Source organism: Scatophagus argus, chromosome 15 (genome assembly GCF_020382885.2).
Source record: "Scatophagus argus isolate fScaArg1 chromosome 15, fScaArg1.pri, whole genome shotgun sequence".
Taxonomy (NCBI): Eukaryota; Metazoa; Chordata; class Actinopteri; family Scatophagidae; genus Scatophagus; species Scatophagus argus.
In genome coordinates, this window is record NC_058507.1 from 6,696,055 (window position 1) to 6,718,255 (window position 22,201).

General features: G+C 42.2%; 1 protein-coding gene across 7 annotated transcripts in view; it reads right to left on the reverse strand.

Moving 5' to 3' along the window:
* Positions 1 to 2,769: 2,769 nt before the first annotated feature.
* ppp2r3a (protein phosphatase 2, regulatory subunit B'', alpha) overlaps positions 2,770 to 22,201 on the reverse strand; it is a 57,642-nt gene continuing 38,210 nt past the window's right edge. For 6 of the 7 annotated variants that reach the window (XM_046412366.1, XM_046412369.1, XM_046412368.1 and 3 more), the window contains 11 exons: positions 10,300 to 10,584; positions 9,850 to 9,953; positions 9,633 to 9,735; positions 9,081 to 9,155; positions 7,990 to 8,233; positions 7,469 to 7,517; positions 7,275 to 7,364; positions 6,949 to 7,124; positions 6,687 to 6,805; positions 5,872 to 5,978; positions 2,770 to 5,720 (listed from right to left, as the gene is read on the reverse strand). In XM_046412366.1, the coding sequence (XP_046268322.1) occupies positions 5,624 to 5,720; positions 5,872 to 5,978; positions 6,687 to 6,805; positions 6,949 to 7,124; positions 7,275 to 7,364; positions 7,469 to 7,517; positions 7,990 to 8,233; positions 9,081 to 9,155; positions 9,633 to 9,735; positions 9,850 to 9,953; positions 10,300 to 10,584 (1,449 nt within the window). In that variant the 3' untranslated portion in view covers positions 2,770 to 5,623. Of the gene's footprint in view, positions 5,721 to 5,871; positions 5,979 to 6,686; positions 6,806 to 6,948; positions 7,125 to 7,274; positions 7,365 to 7,468; positions 7,518 to 7,989; positions 8,234 to 9,080; positions 9,156 to 9,632; positions 9,736 to 9,849; positions 9,954 to 10,299; positions 10,585 to 12,197; positions 13,363 to 22,201 lie in introns of those variants that run through there. The other variant, XM_046412373.1, reaches the window with a different exon arrangement.

The following is a 22,201-nucleotide window of genomic DNA, read 5'->3' on the forward strand; positions in this document are numbered from 1 at the left end:
ACAGACAGTGGTTGACCACATAAAGGACCCTCTAAAGCTGATGAATACTCACCATAACTTTCATTTCAAACTTATATCATCAGAATAATTTGAAACACTCTATAATCACTATCTATGGTCATGGTAATATCCGAGAGGCTGGATATGCGCAGCGATGCTTGAAGCTGAATGTGAGTGTCATAGTGCTAGCTCGCTCACAGTAACAATGCCAGTATGCTTACATTGGCTGGTAATGTTTAGTATGTTTATTAATGTAGCTTGGCACATTAGCATGTAAACATTTCTAATTAATACTAAACACAAAGTATCACTACAATTGGAGGGAGTGAGTCTGGCATTGCAGGTATTTGGCCATGAAGAAAAGTATTGGATACACTGAAACTTTTACTCGACCATAGTAGGGAGATAAAGGTAGTTGTTACAATTCATCCTGAGGAGGACACAAATGTCTGTATAGGTTGGAATCAACAAAGTCTTTTGGATTTGTTTGCTGGTCAACAAGAATGTTTGTACAATATTTCAATCCAGTATTTGCAGTTAGTTTTTAATGTGGACCATAGTGGCGACAGAGCAAGCACCATTGCACACTGCTAGCCTGGCTAAAAGGTTTACACATGGTGGCTTTAAATGTTTGGTATTGGAATTTGCCGTTTCTTTGGTATACATAGATCTGGTAGGTCTGGGACAAGCAGGATATCTGATTCAAAACCCTTCAGTGCCTGACCACATCTCTCGGTCTCTCTTTGATAAGATTAATTGCTTCCAGTTGCCTACTGCCTCTTTTTCAGACTTTTGTAGGAGGCTTTTTCCAAAGCTCATGTTTCTGGTATCACTGGTATGTCTGTTACAACCATGACACTCCGCCTGATTCATCACTCCTTCAGGTGGTCTTCCAGTCAACTTTATCTAAAGCGCTATGTTCAGGGAAGATCTGTGTTTGTTGCAGTCATGTGTTCCTACTCACAGAACATCTTCCAGTCATGACTTCACACTGACTGGGTCACACCACCACACGGTGGTGGGTGTTGGCAATTATGGCAGTGGAATGCCCATGATTCACGAAGGTGGGACTGTGATCTGGTTTGGTTACTGCCCTTGTCCCTGACATTTATGGAAAACAAGCAGAGTGCCATTTCAAACAATGACCGGTCAACTCTGACCTTCGATGGAAGGGAAATTGCTCATGTACAAATCACAACATGGTGGAATGCCAACTATTACACCATTCTCAGGACAATCCTTGTATTCAGAACAATAAACCCCCAGCAGAAACTCTCGCCTATATTCATGCTGGGTTTGCCATGAATTACTTCAATGAGAAAAGATGTAAGAGAAGTCCTTTTCGGTCTTACGTATAAAAATACATTTTTCGTAGGAAGCTGAGTGAATCCACACTGGTAGCAAGAAGCGTGGGAAGCAGAAGATTTATCTGACATTGATCAGTACAAATGTTAAAAATATAGATGATCAGGGTTAAACTATTTTATATTTAAAGGGCTACTTTTTACTCTTTTTATTTACTTTCATGGCTATTTGGATTGCAATGTCAATATATGTCTGAACAAGAACTACTGGATGGTAATCCTTTAAATTGTCTTGATCCTCAGAGGATGAAGTCAACTGACTGGGTGATTTCCAGACTTTTCCAGCAATGCAGGTTGCAATTTCTGGCTTTTGGTGAAATGTTTTGACAACTATGGAGTACATCATATTGACTTTGTGTGATCCCCTTACTTTTCCTGTGGTCAGGTATAAAATGCTGGTTTATGGATTAAATACCTGCAAAACTAATGACATGTGATAATTAGCAAATGTTAGTCTGCCAGCACACTAATCTAAGATGGTAAAAATTATACCCTCTCAACATCAGACAACACAGTCATTGTGAGCATGCCATTAACATAGCTGTAAAGATGGTACCAGTTGGCTCCTAATGGGTTTAGACTGGGTTACTGTTACTATTTAGAGTGTGAGGGGTATCCAATGGCAACTACTCCAAGGTAGAAGTAATAGCAACAAGACCCAGACAACACTGCTATAAGGTACACATCAGCAGTGATCCACTTCTGAGTACTATTGTGGGTCTACTTGGACCTGTACAATTTAATCACACAAAATGACCTTGGCTGTGATACTGAGACCTGGTAAAATCCCGTGAGTGATTCTCAGTCCACTTGTTAACACTGGCTGTGATTTGCTTGGGAAATTCTTGAATGCTTTTTTTGCCAAAAGAACAATAAACAATCTGCCACACTCAACAAACACTTCCTGTTTTGGTCCATGTTTGTCATGACAACAGTGACAACAGCAGTCAGTCACAGTGATTCAGTACAGAACTGCTTGCGTCATATATGGCAGCCACAGTCCAAGTCATATGGGTCTGAGAACCCTTCATGGATTGAGCTGGTATCCAATCATTTAAGGTGAAAACACACTGGGTGGACTTCAGTTATCCTGATGTGTCTCAAATGAGAAATGAACAGCAGATAACATGTCCTTTTTTGAGTTTAACGTCCTGCTTAAATACAAATGTCTAAAAATTTCAGGTATAAAGGTCAGAACCCCACACTCACGACACTCAGAAGTTCAAAAGACTGTAAAGTACACTCTCCAGTGAGCACCAGTCCAGACAAACACTTACAGTGCACAGTGTGTGTACACAAGGAGGGAATGATGACGGACATGGGTGTGTGAAAGAGATGTTTGTGTGTCGTAGCGGATAGGAGGAGGGTGCACGTTCATAGCCATAAAGAATCTTCAAGGGGAACAAACAATCTCAAAACATCTTTATTTTAACTTCAGACAAAAGCAACAATAACAGGGGACAGGGCAAGGAAAGAAGAAAGAAAGAAAGGTGGACAGAAAGAAAACCATGCCAATACAATAACCATCAGAATTTGAACACATCTCAGCCTATCCAAGTCTCCTCTGCACCGAGGATGTACTTCAAAGTAAAAGTCTTCTCTCTACCTCTCTACCACAGTAGAGATGTAAGTTCAGAGTTAAAGTCTTGCATGGCTTTGCTCCTTGCTTGGTGCTGTATGCGTGAGCACAGCATCAGTTTCACACAGAGCCAGAAAATTGTGAACTGGAGACATCTCAACTCCTTCAGCAGTTCTTCATAAATACTGTCTGGATGAGTTGGTCTCCTTGAGGATGTGTGAGTGTGTGCATGAGCGCAGCAGTGAAACATCAGTCACAGAGGTCTTCGTACGAGAATTACTTCACATAGTAGTGATTGTCAGGTCAGTCCTCCAGAAGATCGCCTCATACTCTGCTGATGAAATCCACCGTGTGTCTAACACACAAACATACGCACATCTAACATAATTTAATGCACCCCCCCGATCCCGAGCCACACAGTGGCACAGCAAATACAACCTGTCAAAAGTACATCAAAAAAATCAAAGCCGTTACATTTATAATGGCTTATTATTACTGTTATTATTATAATAATATAGTTTAATACACAGCCTGGCACATTTACAATGGCTATAGAGCATAAGGGAGAAATTCAAGGTCCTTAAGGCCTTAAAAGCAACCACAAGCTCTCTGTCTCCTTTCCAATAGTAACTATAGTGTGGTGTGTGTATGAATGCGTCTGTGTACAGTAAGTGCCTGTAAAAGGAGGTAAATGCCAGTGAATTTGAAGCCAGTGGGGGCAAGAGCTGGCCCACTCCTAAATAAAGAGCGCACACATACACACACTGACTTCGGGAACATGTCCCCATGGCAACAACTATGACATATAAACAGCCAGAAACTGAGAGCTACACATCACACACACTCTTAAAACCCACCCCTCTATCAGTGATTTATAAGCAAACACACACTCCTAGCTTTTACAGTAAAGGCAGTGTACATAGTTGCACCTGCCCCTGTGAGTGCAGCACAGTAAATAATGGCCTTAAAGGGTTAGTTCACCCATATGAAAAGACAAAATCTCACTTAGTGTATCTATCTATGCAAATAATTATTTTTTTTTGCCCATTTTGTCAGATACAGTTCTGTGAGATTCTGACATTCCTGCCTTCATTCACAATGTAATAAAGGTCAAAGGATGCATGTTAGTGCTTAAAGCTGGTGGAAAGCATGTCTTTCCACAACAAGTGTTGCTGTCACTGTGGATAATTCACAGAACTTACTGTCAGGAGTTTACGTAAAGACTCCTCTTCAGTATAGCAGCTCCAATGAAAAATTTTCCAATGTTGTAAGAACCACAATAAAATTCCCTTCAGTTCCGCTGCAATGCGGCCAAGGCAAAAAAACAACAACAAACAAACAAAAGAAAAAAAAAACCTCTGAGATGGACTTTATAAAACTTATGTTTGGCTAAGGGTGATCTGACCCTTTAAGAGGCATTGTTGTGTTTGGTATGTGTGCTACAGGGAGAATGGACTTTAGACAGTTTCATAAACAAATTATGTATGGCACTGAAATTTCTACACACACGCAAAAATTTGGCATAAATGACAGAAACGGTTCAAAATAATCACCAGGTACTGTACACAATCAACACGGTGTGAGAAAACATACAGATGGATATGCTGGATAACTGAATGAGACTAACAGGAAAAAGTCACAGTTCTTATGCATATCTGTTGAGTCCTTACAAATGTTACCTTTGGAAATGTGTAGGCAACTCTACCAGAGAGTTTGATATGTTTGTCAACATGCATCATTTCATGAGTATACGTCTCACTGGGACCTGACTGAGTGAAGTGAATGGCTGGTACATTTCAGTCCATGTAGTCAGAGACTTTTTCCAGGGTTTAGAAATAATTGCAAAGCGAGTCCAGAGGTGGAGCGCTGATAATGCCGCACTAATAATAGAGCAGCTCAGACTGTGCAGTGAACTGAACTCCCACTTTCAAGGTTGGCCAGCCATGATGCACCCGTGCATGACGGCGACGGCATGCAGTAGCAGAGACCGGCCAGAGAGAGGTACTGTTACAACCGCACAAACCATTCCTCCCCTAAGGGACTGGAGGTTTAACTACTTCCTCTAACAAGGAAACACAGTGACAAGCTGGTTTCTGACGGCAGTGTCTGTTTGAATGTGTCATAACTGAGCAGCTGACTGTTTTGTGACTGTGGCAGTGACTATTTATATTTACTTGCTTCCGTTTTGCTGTTTCTCCAAATAGGAGTCAGTCTGTTTGTGTGACTGGCAGTCTACGTGTCAGTTGTAGCATTGTTCTGTACATTTACAACTAAAATTCAGGTGATTGTCTTATGGCTGGATTGTCAGTAGAGACCTCACAATGTTTATTAGATTATTTTACAGGGTTTTGTTCTTGATTCCTTTAAGAACACACAGTACACTTCTCCACCTTGGCTGGCTCTGTCCTCTCAGATGGAGTAACATTGTTTTCTGTATAAATACAGAAGTGTTACTGCACCAGACACAGAACAGTTCTGGTTTACGGTCACACACACCAAAACCACTGAGTCCATTCTGAGGAGGCTCCCAAGTCTTTGAAAAACAGAAGCCACAATCATTTTCTCTCTGTGTCTTTACATCAACGTATTTTATGATGCGCCCATCCAAAGGGACCTTCTGTCACCTTTTTTCCTGTTTGTTTTCCAGAGAGAAAACCCCAGGAATTCTGTGGTAGGACGATTACGCTGACAGGTCTGATATAACCAGTTTTTCCATTTTATTTCCAATCTCTCCAGGAACCTGAAGCTCCTCGGATTCATAGTCATCATCAAATGACCTGGGAACAAAACACACATTGTAGAAGAGGTTATTTGTTACTTTAATTGTCTTGACAATCTAGCTGATCTTCGGTTACCAAATTGGGTGCACAGGAAGCTGCAGAGGCCTGTTAAACAGATTGACAGATGAAGTGTGATTGTGTGCTGTACCCCTCATGTAGCTGTTCATTTGCAGTCTCCTCTGCCACCAGTATCTCATACTCCTCTGAGGCATATTTATCCCAGTCAGATGGCTCCGGACCATCGCTATCAATATCCTGAAACAACGCATACAAAATATCAGTACTTTACAGCTACTGGTTGAAAAGAAAAACACACACAAGTAAGATAATTTTACACAGACTCAAATTAAAATAAGGTACTAAAAGCACACTATATGGGACACCTGACAATTACACCAACAGGGACTTTAGTGACATTGCACTCTAAATACATAGACAGCTTTGGAGTTGTAACAGCTTATACTCTTCTGGGAAGACTTTGGTAATGTCTTGGTATGCTGAAGCATTAAGATTTCCCCTCACTGGAAGTAAGGGGATGGATGTATCAAAACCCAGCAGCCCATTTTTTTAGGGCTATTAGAGGAATTTTGTATATAATTAACTAACTTAAAAAAAAAAAAAATTAAAGCCAAAACACTGCAGTATTTTAGCATAAAAGAATTGCATGCATTGGCATGCACATATACAGTGATGAAGAGTGGTGTTAGCTCTCAGCTTTTAATGAAAACATATCTACAGTCGGCCAGTAGTGGGAAAATGTTATTACATCCATCTTCCCAAACATCTCCAAAGCTTACAAAGAAAACACATTTTGGCAAGTGTGAGACAAATTTTCAGTCACATTACATCTTTTAACTGTGTGCTACTTCACACTTGCACATTGTGATTGAATTTTGATTCAACACCCCTTTCATATCGACAGCTCCTGTATTATATGCATCAAACTAGAGGTGCAAATCTCACCTTTTGCACAGCAAATGGGTCTCTCTGTTCGTGGTCCAGGTATTTCTCCAGATTGAAAAAGGTGTCAAAGAATATGTGGGCCATCCGACAGCGCTTCAAATCACCAAGAGTTATCTTGCCTTGAGAAAACAGCATGTACACAAACATGTGAAATGTGTCAAATTCAGATAGCAAAGCAAAAAAGGATAAAGGCAGGGCGTGGTTTTCCATTGAATAGAAATAAAAAAGAAAACACTAAAAGTGAACCAGTGCCGACACTAACCTTGGCTCTCAGGTTTGACCAGGTCGAGCATCTGGCAGAGCAAATCCTGGAAGGGCAGAGGTTCGATGCCCATCCTTTCCATCCTCTCACACTGTTCCTCATAGAAATACTCCAACTCAAACATGGACAGGATACCATCCCCATCTGTGTCCATGCAGCGGAACCAGTACTCTATACTGGAGAGGGAGAGATGACAAACATACAGGGTCACATACCTCATACAAAAGGGCAAAAAGTGCTTTTGAAAATGAGACGTGTGTGAGCATATTTATTAGACACGCGCAAAGAGAAAGAGATTCACACATAATGAGCCGACTGCATGTTACCTGGTGGGATTTTTCTTGTCTTCTTCAGATATGAGGAACCAGACAAACTCAGCGTAGCTCATCCTGCCTTCTCTTTGCACGGCGTTACCCCTGGAAACAATAGAAACAGAGTTACTCACATTGAATACTACCATTATGGTGAAGTAATATGCTCCTCTGTGTTTGTTTATATGTGTGTGTGTCTGTCCACTTACCGAGTAACAGCCCCTGAAAACAATCTTTCAATGACTCTGTTTGAGCAAGCTGTCAGAGGAGAGAATGAGAAAAATAAGCAAATGTTCAAAGACACAGAAACAAATGGATACTGTTGTAAACGAGTGCGCATACAGTCGAATCACTTGCGTAAGTCACGGATTAAGTTTTGGTTAAGTGGTCATATAATTCAGTCAACAGTGTTACTACATTTCACATCTGGCAGCATTGAAAAGTCTTGTGTCAAGGACAATCAGCTGTTGTACTTTGCATTTGGTAGTGAGGGCCTGACAAATAGGCAATGAGCAAATGAGTGTGCCAAATCCAAAAACTTTGTGCTTTTGATCACATATCATAATAATTTGCATCAAGGGATTTTAGATACCTTCACGCCACCATGTTTGTCATGCTTTACAGCCTGAATTCTTTCTTGATATATTGCACATATTTGTAGAATAAACCCAATGTGTCTGGTATGGATACATTTTCCAAACAAACCCTCTGCTCTCTGAGCTGTTCTTACCATGGTCGTTGTATCTGGCCAGGTCTTTGGGGTCGATGTAGAGGTCATGGTCTGTGTCCAGCTCCCAGAACTTGCAGTAGATGACGTAGAAGTGTTCGTAGGAGAAGTAGTCAGTGATCTGATTGATGTCGTCCTCCTCCTCCAGCAGGGCCAAGGTCTGGAGGAAATTGCTCCGGCGCAGCTCCATCATGGTGATACGACCCGTCCATGAACGGTTCACCACGTAGAATATCCGCTGGATCACCTGGATTATCAGAGAGTCCAAATCGTACTGATCAGCATAAGTGAGTCCATTTTATAACAGGAAGAGACAAATTAAATAGTGGAAAACAGCCCCGCAAAACAATCAACACACCTACACAGCGGTGAGAACAAGCAAAGGATTATGGCAGACACTTAAACTAACCCGGGAGGGAGACCTTCCAACAGCAACATCTACTACTGATATTTTTGTCCTCATTCATACTAAGAATAAGTCTTAATCATACAGTGGAAACAATGAGGTCTGTGTCTCTGACACTTAATAAAGAGCGGATTAGCATCCATTTCCTGGTACATGGACCTCCCGGAGCCACTAATGTCACATACAGTAGCAGGTCAGCTGGCCTAAACTGAAGGAAGTGTCTTAATATGGGCATGTGGAGGGTCAGGGGCCTCTGCTGCAGTGAGCTGTAGGGGGCATCAGTGTTTCCGTGACGTCACCGCACGCTGACGTACCAAAGCACGGACTTCTCTGCATCTCTGCAAAGCCTTGACTTCTAAAGCAGCTGTCCCGACACACACACACACACACAGAGACACACACATACTCTGCTGCTTAAGTTACTAGATGTGCACACAAGCAGTTTTGCTGACAATGTAGAAGGGATAAATTCTGAGAAGTCACTGATATTTAATACTAATCTGATTGTGATGGCTTTGACTATTTTATGCTCAACACATTGCATTGGTGGCATTCACATAGTTTACTTCAGTACAATGAACAACGCAAAAACACTTTGCTTCAAGTAAAAATCCATTCAAAATCATTATCATTATACTAAAATACACTTCTATAATAAAACATAAACAGGACAGGTGAGGCTGTTTACCGTTGTTATATAGCGGGAATGGAATTCAGGTGCGTCCTTCAGAAATGTGAGTCCAGGGTGTGTATCCACTATGTCCTAAAGAGACAAACACAAACAGAAAGAAACAGATAAGAACATATAGACAAGTTTATGGTAAATACACAGGACCAGTGGTGGGGGAGGAGTTCAGATCAGAAGTTGGATAACCCATAAATCAGCTGTGGTTTTTCTGAGAAGTCAATCATAAGTTCACGTAGCCCAAAGGGACACCTTCACACTGCTTGTTTTGTCCAAACAATAGTACAATGAGTCCTTTCACCTACACTTGCTCATACAATCGAGTAGCACGCTTTATATTTTTACATCATATTTTGGGAACTCTTCTTGCAGTGTGATAAAAGTAGAAAGCGGAATGAAAAGGAAGTACTCAAGTAAAGCAGAAGTAGAAATTTACACATAAATACAGGAGTTGAGCAAATTTACTTGATCTATAACCCGCCGTGGATGACGGCACAGTAATTGTGCATTGATTGAGTTGCTCATCTGATTGATCCATGTTGATGAAGCACTCACTTGCAGAAGAGGAATGAAGTCCTCCTGCTCCAGGTAGTTACAGCTGGGCTTAGATAGCAGGTAAATGAACCTTGATGAATCGTCATGGCAACTGTGCAACAACCTGCAGGAGAGGAAGGGAGAGAAGAGATTTTAGGAGGCGTTTAACATTATAACCTAATCAGACTTAACAATATCATATTTCTAAAACTTAGATGAGCCAAGAGATCTGTCTCACTTCCTCCAGGTTGCCACGAAGGAGTGAACAGAGACAAAGCCTGTCCTCTCGCCGCCCGCTGAGTAAAACATGGGGGCCTTCCAGTAAAGCGGACACCCGCACGCCTGAAGAGGAACAGAAGTAACACAATTAGCTTAACCTGCAAAAAACCTGTGCCACAGTGCTTGTTTCCTTGACTCAGTGATCACACTACGCAGAAGGGAGTGGTAGCATATAAACAGTACGGAGCCACATTGGATGCAATTATTTCTGGAGAAAAGAAACTGTTTCCAGAGACTGTTTATGGAGTAAATCAGCTTGGCAGCTTCAAAGAAACCACAGAGAACACTGATGTTAATCTCACATATTACAGAAAGTTAATAGTCATGCTGATCCTTATATTATTGAGGCTTTTATTATACTTTAGATTAAAATCATAAAGTGAAGTACAGTTTGGTCTTGACTGCTGACCTTTGCAATCTTGCCCATTTCGTATATGTCAGCCTTCTCCTCCTCAAACTCAGAGAAGGCCGTCTCGATGGCAGCAATAGCTGCATCGTGGTTAGCGACCGGGCCCATGGCAGGGAGCCCACGAGGGTAGTAGAACCTGGGAATGTTGATGGCAGGCGGAGGAGGGGCGGCTATCACCGGAGCCGGAGGAGGGCTGGGCGAGCGCGGTGTGGGGGCGGGTGGGGCTGAGGCCAGTGCAGGGGCTGGAGGAGGTGTGCCTGGTTTCTTTTCTGGTTTGGACTGGACCTGGAAAAGAGAGAAGAGAAATCACATATGGAAATGGACAAGCATGGGTTGAGTGTGGTTATCTGTGGTGGGAACTTCACACCTCACATTTTTGCTGTTGCTAATCTGTAATTGCTTGCAAGAAAAAAAAGCGTGTTGTAAATATGAGAATTTTCCCCCCATATAGTTTGTGAACCAAATGTTAAAAGAAAGGCAGACAAAAATAAGACCTCTTAATCTACACATTATGCTAACGAGTGAAACACCACAGTCTAGGTGTGCTTGATGTGGCTTACTGTCCCACATCAGAGCTACACTACTGCACTGTAATTTAAACATCAACTGACAGCACACCTGCCGCCACTGCTGCATGATCCTGACCTGAATGTATGAATTACCTTCAACTCCTTTGCCTTTCAACTCCGTATTCACACTGGATGTAACAAAGTCAAGAAATTAGGAGAGTATTAGGAGTACTTTCCCCACAACTGTAGACAAGACAATACGTCACTTTATGTGGACGAATGGCTCGTGGAAGGGACGTGGCGGAAACTCCCAGTGAGTCATAAACAAACGTACGAACAACAAGAGACTTGTTTTACAGTCAGCACTTCGGGCATGAAATGCTCCAGGTGGCACAAGATTGTAGCAGTCAAGGCTACGTTGGGTCTGACTGAAATTCATCCTAATCTCTGGAAGCTAAACTAGTTAAATAAACATAAATAAATAAAAATAAACAACCCACATTTTAACAGTGCTAAACTTCATATGGTTTGATTGAGCCTTTGTGCATGTTCATGCATGCAAGACCTTAAATGAGAGCTAAACAAATAACCAAACTTGACAACTCTATGGATTAAAAAAAAAGAGTAGCATGCATGAGAAAATAGTATAATTTGTCTTAGACTTAGAGAGGAGCTGGTCAAAATTTCTGTTTAATGTTTCACAGCCCTTCAAACATTTTAGGAGGAGGGGAAGGCAGCCATCTCTATTTGAGACCAAACTCAAGACTCCCTTAATGTAAAAGAGACAAAAACATTCTCCCACACGCCGTGAACCGGCCTCAGGGGAAGTTCTGAACACAATTATTTCATGTATGGCAGCGACAAGATTGGATGATGACAGTTTAAATACAAGACGTCGCACGAGATTTCAATGACCACTTAAATCAAAATTGCTGTGTGTTTCAGCAGGAGCTCCCTGGAGTCCGGTGTGTGTTTGGTGTGTGTCTCCTGGAGGGCCTCCATACTGTGTGTACTGAGCAGGACAGCTGTAGCCGTCCTCCACCCCCTCCCACTCTCCTTCACAGAGTTCATTCTATCACTCTATTCCTGCACCTCCTGCCCTATTAATAACCTGCTGGTATCTGCCTCAGAATAGTTTGTCGTCCCTGGCATGTCACTCTGTGTGTGTGAGAGCAATAAGATGAATCTACTGTATGTGTGTGTTTGGTGATAACAGAAATCAACATCTGTTTATACTCATGTTTGCTGAAAAGAGAAAAGCTGAAAAAGTGGTGTAAATTTAGATTAAATCAAACTTAGGATTTAAGTATTTTTTTCCTTCATGACGTTGCACTTTGCGTGCACATCCACACTTGCACCCCGTCCATCCTGCTTACTGCACCGACTGACCTGCTGCTGCTGGAAGGACTTGAGTCTCTTTTTGAAGCGTGAGGGGAGGACAAAGTCACACCCCCTGGCCAGAAAGGCCAGCTCCCCCCTCAGGTCAGGGTCCCGGCGTAACGATGTCTCCTTGATCATCATGGTGGGGACCGAGACACGAAACCCCCCACCAGACGCGGCCACCGGTGCGGCTACTGACACGACGACAGACCCGCTTGCCCAGCAACCAAATGAGGAAGCTGAGTGGACTGTAGTAAAGAAGTCCACTTACCAGCTCAGATATCCAGTAACAAAAAAAAAAAAAAAAAAAAAAAAAAAAGGCCAAACACCTCAGGAAAGCACGTGTGTGATTTCAGGCAAAATGCCCTTTGGCAATCACCACTCACACTCACAAAATGTCTTTCCAATGGGCTCCACTCGTACATACAGGCTTCCAAAGCAGTAATCCAGCAGCGAATCTGTGCAAAGAGATGTTCCTCAGTGCTCCCGTGCCACCGTGCAGGCCGGGAGGCAGAACCATGATACTGGGAATTGTTTTATGACCAACTGCAGCCCCAAAAAACAGCCTCCTTTCTGGGGTAGAAAACCTCGGGTGTCTCCCTGTCAGCTCTGGATGTATGTATTTGGTGTAGTCTCACTGGTGCCTGCTGCTCCAAGCTGGGCTCTGACAAACTGCACTGAGAAACATGAGCCATGCCGGGGTCTGGCAACACACACATACACGCACACACAGAACAAACCGGCTGTCCTGAGCATTAGGGCAAGGAGGGAGGGGGGTTCGGCCATGTTGCATATCTGTGTGTAGTGTTTTGCAGGGTTTGAGCCCTCCTCAGTCTCTGCCTTCCCAAAGTCAATATGATTATAATAATTTTACAGCAGACTGGAAGCTTAGGTCAGGGCCTCAACACGACTGGAAAGGAAAAGTAAGCCGAAATGTTTTCATGGAGGCAGTTTGGGATGGAGTGATGAATCAGCAGGCAAAGCACCTGTTGTTATATCTGTTTCCATACAGTGATTCCACTGGACATGCTAGGAGACGTAAGGCAGCATTCTCTTTTGGTCTAACTTTAAAAGCTTTAAAATCCACGAGTGTATCAAAAGTCACTCCTCACAATGATTATTGTTATTAGTTAATTTTTCTCAACTTCAATGTACAACAGGGGTGCAAAAAAATGCTTGTTTTCATCATAGATTCAATTGAAAATTTTCTTACCAAGTAATAATTTTATTGTCCAGTTCAGAAAATGTTAGAAAGGAGGAAAAAATGGTTTGCCATTTTTACTGGACAAATGACTTAAGGATTAATCATTATTTTCAGCAATTCATTATTTTCAAAATAGTTGCTGATCATGTCAGCATTGCAGTTCAGCATCTAAAGACACTCACTCTAAAAAAATAGAAAAAAAGGAGCAGAAATTTGTTAGCAATTAATTTTCTGTCATTTGACTCATGAAATTATCACCTAATCATTTCAGCTCTTCTCTGGATTGACACCTGCCAGAAGACTGTAAAGCCATCAGTAGGATTTTGGTTTCTCTTCTGATATGTAGGCACAAACGGTAATATATATTTATAACAAATAATGTAATAGTTGTTGAATTCTTAAAGCTAGTGTAAATATGTGAGTGTATAAATTTCTAATATGAAACCCTCCATCTGCCAGGTAGCCAACACTCTGACCTTTCACCCAGCAATACCAGATCAGGCCAGTGCCGCTTCAGTGCCAAGCAGCACCAAGCAGAAGCCTGACAGTGCAAGAGGGGATCCCTCAGGACAGGCGGGTGTGACCTATTTTAAACTCGCCCAGCTAAAATCCTTCTAAGATGAAGACACTACACCAAAATGTCTGCCATTTAACTGTTTACATAGACTGTACCATGTGCATCAGTGCTTGCCGCTGACTGTCAAAGCAAAGGAAACTCAGTTCCTCAGAATCTAATGGCACTAAACACAGATTCCACAGCGGTTGTGTTTCACAGCTGCTCAGATGGGGAGTCTAGTGCCCTCTAGTGTTACGGTGGGCTCCATGAGTTTGGTCGCACAAGAACAGAAATACACTATATGGACAAAAGTGTCGGGACACTTTACCATTATACCAATATGGAGTTTAATGACACTACACTCTAAACACACGGACAGCTTTGCCGCTATAAAAGCATGCACTCCACTGGGAAGGTTTTCCACTAGATTTTGGGCAGTCGCGGATCAGCGGTTAGGGTGTCGGACCCGTAACCGGTGGATCGCTGGTTCGATTCCCCGTCCCGGTGTCCATGGCTGAGGTACCCTTGAGCAAGGTACCGAACCCCCACTGCTCCCCGGGCGCTGCACGCGGTCGCCCACTGCCCCGGGTTTGCTGTGTGTGTGCACGTCACTTGGGTGGGTTAAATGCAGAGAACAAATTTCGTTGGAGTGAGTTCCCTCCAATGACAAAATATGTCACTTTAATCTTTAATGTGGGAATTTTTGCTCATTCATGCAGTAGAGCATTTGTGAGGTCAGACACTGATGTTGAGCAAAAAGGCCTGGCTCACAATCTGCATTCCTGTTCGTCCCAGAGGTGTTGAATGGGGTCGAGGTCAGGACTCTGTGTGGGCCAGTCAAGTTCTTCCCCACCAGACTCATCCAACCATGTCTTTATGGAGCTTTGCTTTGTGCACTGGGGCACAGTCATGCTGGAATAGAAAAGGGCCTTCAACAAACTGTTGCCACAAAGTTCGAAGCACAGCATTGTTCAAAATGTCTTGGTATGCTGAAGCATTAAGATTCCACGTCACTGGAAGTCCGGGGCCGAGCCCAGCCACTGAAAAACAGCCCCATACCCGAACTCAATGATAAAGATGTGTGTGCCATTACTTTTGTCTATATAGTGTACATCACTGCTGTTGGATGAAAGCATTACAGAAAAAGAATTTCTTCAACTATCCACACCAAAACATGTGTGTGTGTGTGTGTTTATCTAAGACCTGAATATGTTCTTGTTCTTATTTTCAGGGACTTATCCTTCTTTTCTTTTCCACTATATTTCTATGATGTTTCACGCTTTGGAGTCTCAGTACATGTATTCATAACCGTGTCTCTGGTGAGTCTCTCTCGCCGTATACATGTTCAGAATGTGTCCATGTGTGTGACCGACTTTCCAGAAAAATAAGTGAGTCACCTTGGATTTTAGGGTAACTCCTCTCAGATCTCTGTACACTCCACCTAATTCTTTGGAACAACTGAACTCTGTATTCCAAGCCAAGGTCACATACCGATCCCACAAGCACACAACACACACACACTCACGCTGACACACACTGTCTTCTTTTTGGCAACTTCTCACCTCAGTGCCGCAGGGGGAAACATCATACAATCACTGTCTTGCATCTCTCAACAAATGAGCACACTCCGAGGATTGCCATCTCACTACCAGACTTTCATGTCATGCTGAATCGCTCACTGCTCTCTTTCTTTTTCTCTCTGCCTCTCCCTCCTCAGTCTGATCACTGAGAGTTAGTTCCCACCACTTACTCTGCACCACTTCATCAATTGCAGCAATGCACTTGTGATATCATAAATCTCTGTATAAAGAGATACTTGTGTGCATGTGCGTGTCTGTGTGTGTGTGTGTGTGTTTGTGTAAAGAGAGCCAGAACAGATGCCACCGGGGCAGCTGTGTGCTCTTTTCCTGTCTGACTGACAGTCGGTGTAACCCTGTCCTCTCAAAATGTCTCAGCTTGGTCCTAAAACCTTCCTCTCATTCTTGAAAGTTTGAACTTCACTCCAGCTTTTAAAATATCTCTCACTTAAGCTGGCACAGTTGCAAAACGAATAAAATGGTTAATAAAGCAAGACGTGAAAACTGTGTGGATGGTGTGGGAGCCAAATCCAAGATTCTGAGATGGTCCACTACAGTATGTGGGACAGTAGCTGCAGTCTGCTAAGGTGACATGATTACAACCTGTGGGACAAACTGTTCCCAGTGGGAGCGATTCAGAAGGTCAGCAGTGGTGTGTTTGGGTAAACTCTGAGGCCAAGTTAATGCATAATGACTTCATTTAAGATCCCCTCCACATATACTAAGGAACACATAAAATTATCTAATGTGTGTCTAACAGGTTTTGCAGAAAAAAAACCATATTAAAATCCTTAAAATGGCACTTTTTTAATTTCACAAATTTAACTGCTGGACAGAAAGCCTCCTTCTTCACTGTCAAGCTTCATTCTCAGTGTATGTGCTCTGGAGGATTCGTGTTTCCACTTGTGCAAAGTGAATATATGACCATGACTGGCTTACAAGCTACAGTTTACAGACAAAAGTATTGGGACACTTCAACATTACACTAACAGGGACCTCAGTGACACTGCATTCTAAACACACAGACAGCTTAAAAGCTTCCACTCTTCTGGGAAGGCTTTCCACAAGATTTTGGGAATTTCTGCACATTCACGCAGCAGAGCATTTGTGAGTTCAGGCACTGATGTTGGATGAAAATGTCAGGCTCACAATGTCCGTTCCAGTTCATCCCAAAGGTGTTGGATGGGGTCGAGGTCAGGACTCTGTGTGGGCCAGTCAAGTTCTTCCACACCAAACTCATCCAACCATGTCTTTATGGAGCTTTGCTTTGTGCACTGGGGCACAGTCATGCTGGAATAGAAAAGGGCCTTCACCAAACTGTTGCCACAAAGTTGGAAGCACAGCATTGTTCAAAATGTCTTGGTATGCTGAAGCATTAAGACTTCCCTTCACTGGAAGTCAGGGATCGAGCCCAACCCTTGGAAAACAGCCCCATCCCAATATTTTTGTCTAAATTGTGCATATGTGATGTTACAAATCATGCACAAAGGTGCTGCCTCTTAAAATCAGATATTCAGTGATTCAGTCACTTTCAGCAGTGAATGTGAAAACAGCCTTCAAGTGTCAGACTCTCGCATACATCATTTGACACAGTGAAGCTCAAACATTCGACTGTAGGGACAAGAAGAAAAACACATTTTTGACTGCAGGGGAACTTTAAATTATTTATTTGTTAATAATATTATGTAAAATGATTCAATATGCTCTTTAAATGTGCAACAGTATGTCTTTCAGCACATATTTTTTTTTTCAGCCCACAAGTTCAATGTTTTGGTTCAGTCTCTAGCCTCTCTTCAGCCCCGTTTCCAGCTAAAGCAAGTGGCTGTTTTGAGCAAAGAATCTACGAAAAGCCCTGCTGCACGCTACTCGCCCAGAGCCAAAAGTACAAACTACCAGCAGCGACCAACCAGTTGAACAGAGAGAAGCATTTAGCAGCTAAGGAGCCAGATATTTCCCTCAGGAGCTGGTGGAGACTGAAATAGGGCTAACAAGAGAGTGAACGCAGGCTTACATTCATCAGGTGGCCAGACACAGGGCTCCAGGTAAAAGCTAACAGTGCTCCATATCTGCTGAATGAAACAAGCAACTGCTTGCTACCTCATATCACTTTCAAAGTGATTAACAGATCTTTTAATACACTGACTAATGCTAAATTAGAACTAAATTTAGATTACTGGTATCTGATATTATAACAGTCTGTTTTTTCAGTAATGATCTGCTAAGAAAAACAAATGATTCTTTTCATTTTTCAATTAAAAAATGCAATTTATATTAATAAAAAAAATGCTGATTGGACCCTGGACCAGACCCACAGCACATGATCAAGCAAGGGCACATGGATGATTTTGATATAATTGTTATTATATTTGCTAGATGATCAACATATAACCTCTTAAAAATTCATTTAAGATGCTAAGTTAGGGACAAGGTGAGATGAATGTTGTTGAATCTGCTGTAAGTTGGGGGTGGAGCGTTACCCACTGAGCAACAGGTGGGTAAGTGTGCAATGAGTGTTATGTCTGCAAGTGCTTTCTTTCACCCAAGGCATAAACCTAATCCAACCCCGCTGCTACAGGAACAGGTGAGTCAGCAGCCTTCACAGCAATGATCAAATGCGTGCCTGATGGGAAGAGCGGAGGGACGGACGCAGAGGATCAGCTGTCAGACAACAACTGTTGCCTTCGTCCAACTGTTAAATACACACTGGACGTTGCACACGTGCCCTCCTAAAGGATTTAATTAGCACACAATCGTTGATAACACGTGTCTAATTTGTCAGACACATCATCTGTGCGAGCAGCCGTGGGTGTGCACGTATATCTCAATGGATTTGGTTAACAGGAACTCCTTCTTCCAGTCTTCCAGAGAAGTCGAATAGTGTGAACATAACAACTTCCTAACCACACACACGCTCTCTGCTGTGTGTAAAATTATCTGTGTAAATATAGCAACCGATTTCATGTTTATTTCTGCTCCAGGCACCAGGCAGACTTCACACACATATACACGGATGTACACGTGGCAAAACACATATGCATTAGGTTGGGAAAGATGCATGAAAATGTAGTTTTCATCAGGTATTTAAGTGGACTGCTCAGCCACATTAAGCCTACAGTAAGACGACCATTTGTTTGATTTTGTAATGCACAACTCTATAATACAAAATCCTAAAATATATTTATGATATACTTTGAACTACGCTGCTTAAAACCATACATTTTGACTTTCTGAACAAGCTAGATGTTAAGATTATTCTCATTTATTCATACAGATTTTTATTTATTTTCCCTCCGGGTGCATAGGTTTGGTTTTACTGCAATGACTACCGCATTGGCAAGTGTGTGTTGTTATGCACGTCAGGCTTATATTTTTATACTTTAATAATCGAAGTGAAACAGTGGAACAAATGAAGTTTAAAACTGAACTTGATATCACATGAAAAAGGCGATCCTCTCTTCCCCTCCCATGTGATTGTACACACATACACTTTAGACCGTGCCTGCCAAATGCCATCTCCATGGCTATAACCCTTTCCCTGGATTGAGTGGTGGGCGCAGAGCTCCCGGGGTTATCGTGCCAGCAGCAGGAAACACACTTCACATTGCTGACCGATTCTTCATTCCCAGTCTCACTTCCTCTCAAGAAGGACACACATGCACATGAACACAGACTCACACGCATGCAAAGTTGCCTTGGGAACCTCCTCCCTAAAGTGTGGAGAACGGACTGAGTTCAAGTGCTGCTTCCGTGATACATGAAGTGAATCAGTGCTGGCCACGGTCTACCTCACATCCGAATCAGAGGAGAACAACATGGGAACAGTTAAAGACACAGCTGCTGCTGTAGCTGTCTGAGCGGAGGTACAGTCTGTCCTGTAATAAACAAATCACAGACAACCACAGCAGCCAACAGAAAAAGTACCGAAAATAATAAACATGTTCTATATATAGGGAGATTCTTATTTTACATCCGTACAGAACAGACTGAACAATCAGCCTGCACAGTTAATGCAGTCTGTCAGATTACCCACAAAACATGATGTTAGACCATGATGTGTAGGTTTTATTTTCTCTATTTATAATAGCATGTTAGTTTTTATGCATTTACTGTTGATGTTATGTGTTTTACTCTTTTTTTTTTACGTTTTTTTGGACAATATGCATTTTCACTAAATTAATTACTGTTCTATTGGTAATCATATGAATGGTTTGACACTCTGATAGATTCTCTCACTCACTTTCTGGCCGTTGAATGACGCTACAGCCAGCAGCTGTTAGCCCAGCATTGCATAAAGACTGGAAAACAGATGGAAAACAGCTTGCCTTTTAAGATGGAAGAGTAAAGATAAACAGGAATGTTAGGAGGGGGAAATGTGTCAGCATTAAGAACAACCCAGTGCATGAGACATTACCCATTTTGCTGCAGTCCTGTGATCTAACAAATCTTCCCACAAGATGGTCAGTGCATAAGAAACACAACAATGCACACAAGTGAAGAAATGCATAGCATGACCCAGTACCATAGCTTCATGTGTTTACACTAAATTAATTGCTAATACTTCATACAGAGGGAATAATTTCTGAGAAATTTGCCAACTTTATGGCAAAGAGTTGAGGCTGTAGCCAGCAGCCATTAGCCTAGCATAGCATAGGCTATGCAGAGGAAAGCTTGCCTGTCCGATGGTGACAAAACCTACCTACCAACACGGGTCACAAATTAGCACATTTATAGGTTTTGAAAGGGTGTATGTGCCAGACTGTTTCTTGGTTCTGAGCAGCCAAGGCAGTTCAGTTTTTGTATGGACTGAACAAATAAGATATGACGTGCTAAGGTAAGCTAAATTAGCCGTCTGCAGAATTATATTTACCAAACAGACATGAAACTGGTATAAATCTTTTTATCTCACCCTCCATACATAAACAGATCATCATCACTGAATTTGTGTTGTTTTATCTTTCACAGTCTCACAATTGCTAACGGTTTTAACCAACAGCTTTCCATTTTTACTTTTCTTTTTATTATTTCTGGGACGGCTGTCCACATACATGTTCAGTAAATCTCCTCCCTCTGCAGGAATAGCAGCCTGTCAACAAGTAATTTAATGACAACAAACTCCAGCCGTTCATTGGCTGGCTAAGCTTTTTTTATATTTATACACATTGTTATCAGGGCAAGTTTTGCATTACCTTCCCATGCGCTATCTTGGGATTTAGAGTAAGTGAGCTAATCCTACATCAGCAATAGAGATGGGCCTCATTCCAGAGTTACAGTGAAAGAGCTGTGACTTGACTCCAAAGGGAGACTTCAAACGGTGAAGGTGGAGGAGATTAGATGCTCCTTCCTCTCTTTTTTCAGCTCTTTTTTCAGACAGAAGAACAAATATAGATAGGAATGTTAAGGAGCGAGAAAAGTGTCAGCAAGAGGTAGCCAGTGCCACCTTAACATCTTTTTGGCATGCACAGTCAGCAATATTTTGCAGGTTAACTATATTATTCAAGTATACAACATATCAGCATCTAGAAACTCTTCTAGACCCAGCAGTCATTTCATCACAGTCATGGCAAACTGTGCCACAGAGAGTTTATGTCTTTTACTTTATTGAAAAAATAAGTTAAAGCATCAAAGCACCCTAAGAAATGGAAAAGCATGCAAAAACCTGCTCTGGCAATAAAACTGAGTTTATTTCAGATCCTAATACACTAGTGTTAGTTCACAGATCATCCTGCAGATGGAGCTATAGATTCTCTGCTTATCGAGGTTGGCCTGCAAGCAGCCACAGCACCCCATGATAGGGTAAGGGCTAAGAGTCACTAGAGGGTAGCAGCTCTCTGCTTGCTGACTGGCAGATGCTGGTTTTTGCTGCCTTTGATCCCTCCTGAGAGGCGTATATGATGAAAACCACGTACTTAGATCAGCAGATCAGGAGAGAAGCTCAAAATATCATTTTTACACAAGCAACTTTAACAAAACACTTCAGCTGCATCAAATATGTTAATTCAAATGCAACAACTCACTTTATGTGTTCTTCAAAAATAAGAAAAACAAATGTAATTGGGCCAACATTATACACTTATGCAGCTTACATTCCATTCATTCTGAATTACTTTTTGTGCACTGAAATTTAGGCTAAAGACATGCTAATATTTCCATCTAGACATTTCATTTATTTATTTCTTTACCGGGAACAATGCACATTAGTCATCAGGTTATAACAATGTGGAATGCATGTCTCGATTAACTGCTGAGCACACTTTCTGTTTGGGTGGAGCTGGGTGAAGGGTGAGTTAAAAGGGAGAGGGAGGGTAGGGTTAAACAGGGATACTGTAGGGAGATTGGGTGGGGGGTATGGGGGCTTGGTGTTCCAGAACATCAAGCTCCTACTGAGCTCTGGAACACTGGCAAACTCTCTCACATGGAAACAAACACACTCACAAACTCAAAGCCAGCCACGCCCATGTGAACACAGTCAGTATTCTGAAATAAACCTAAAACACATCCAATCTTCATTTGATCTCCCTTGCTGCCGTGAGCCAATCAGATTGCACAACTGATATTCTAGGGTAGGGGGAGTCCCCATCAGTCACATTCTGCTTATAAACATGTTGTGGTGGTTTCCATGGCGACTCAGAGGGAGGCCCTCAGATTTACGCAGCAAGGCCTCCCACTGAGCTAAAAA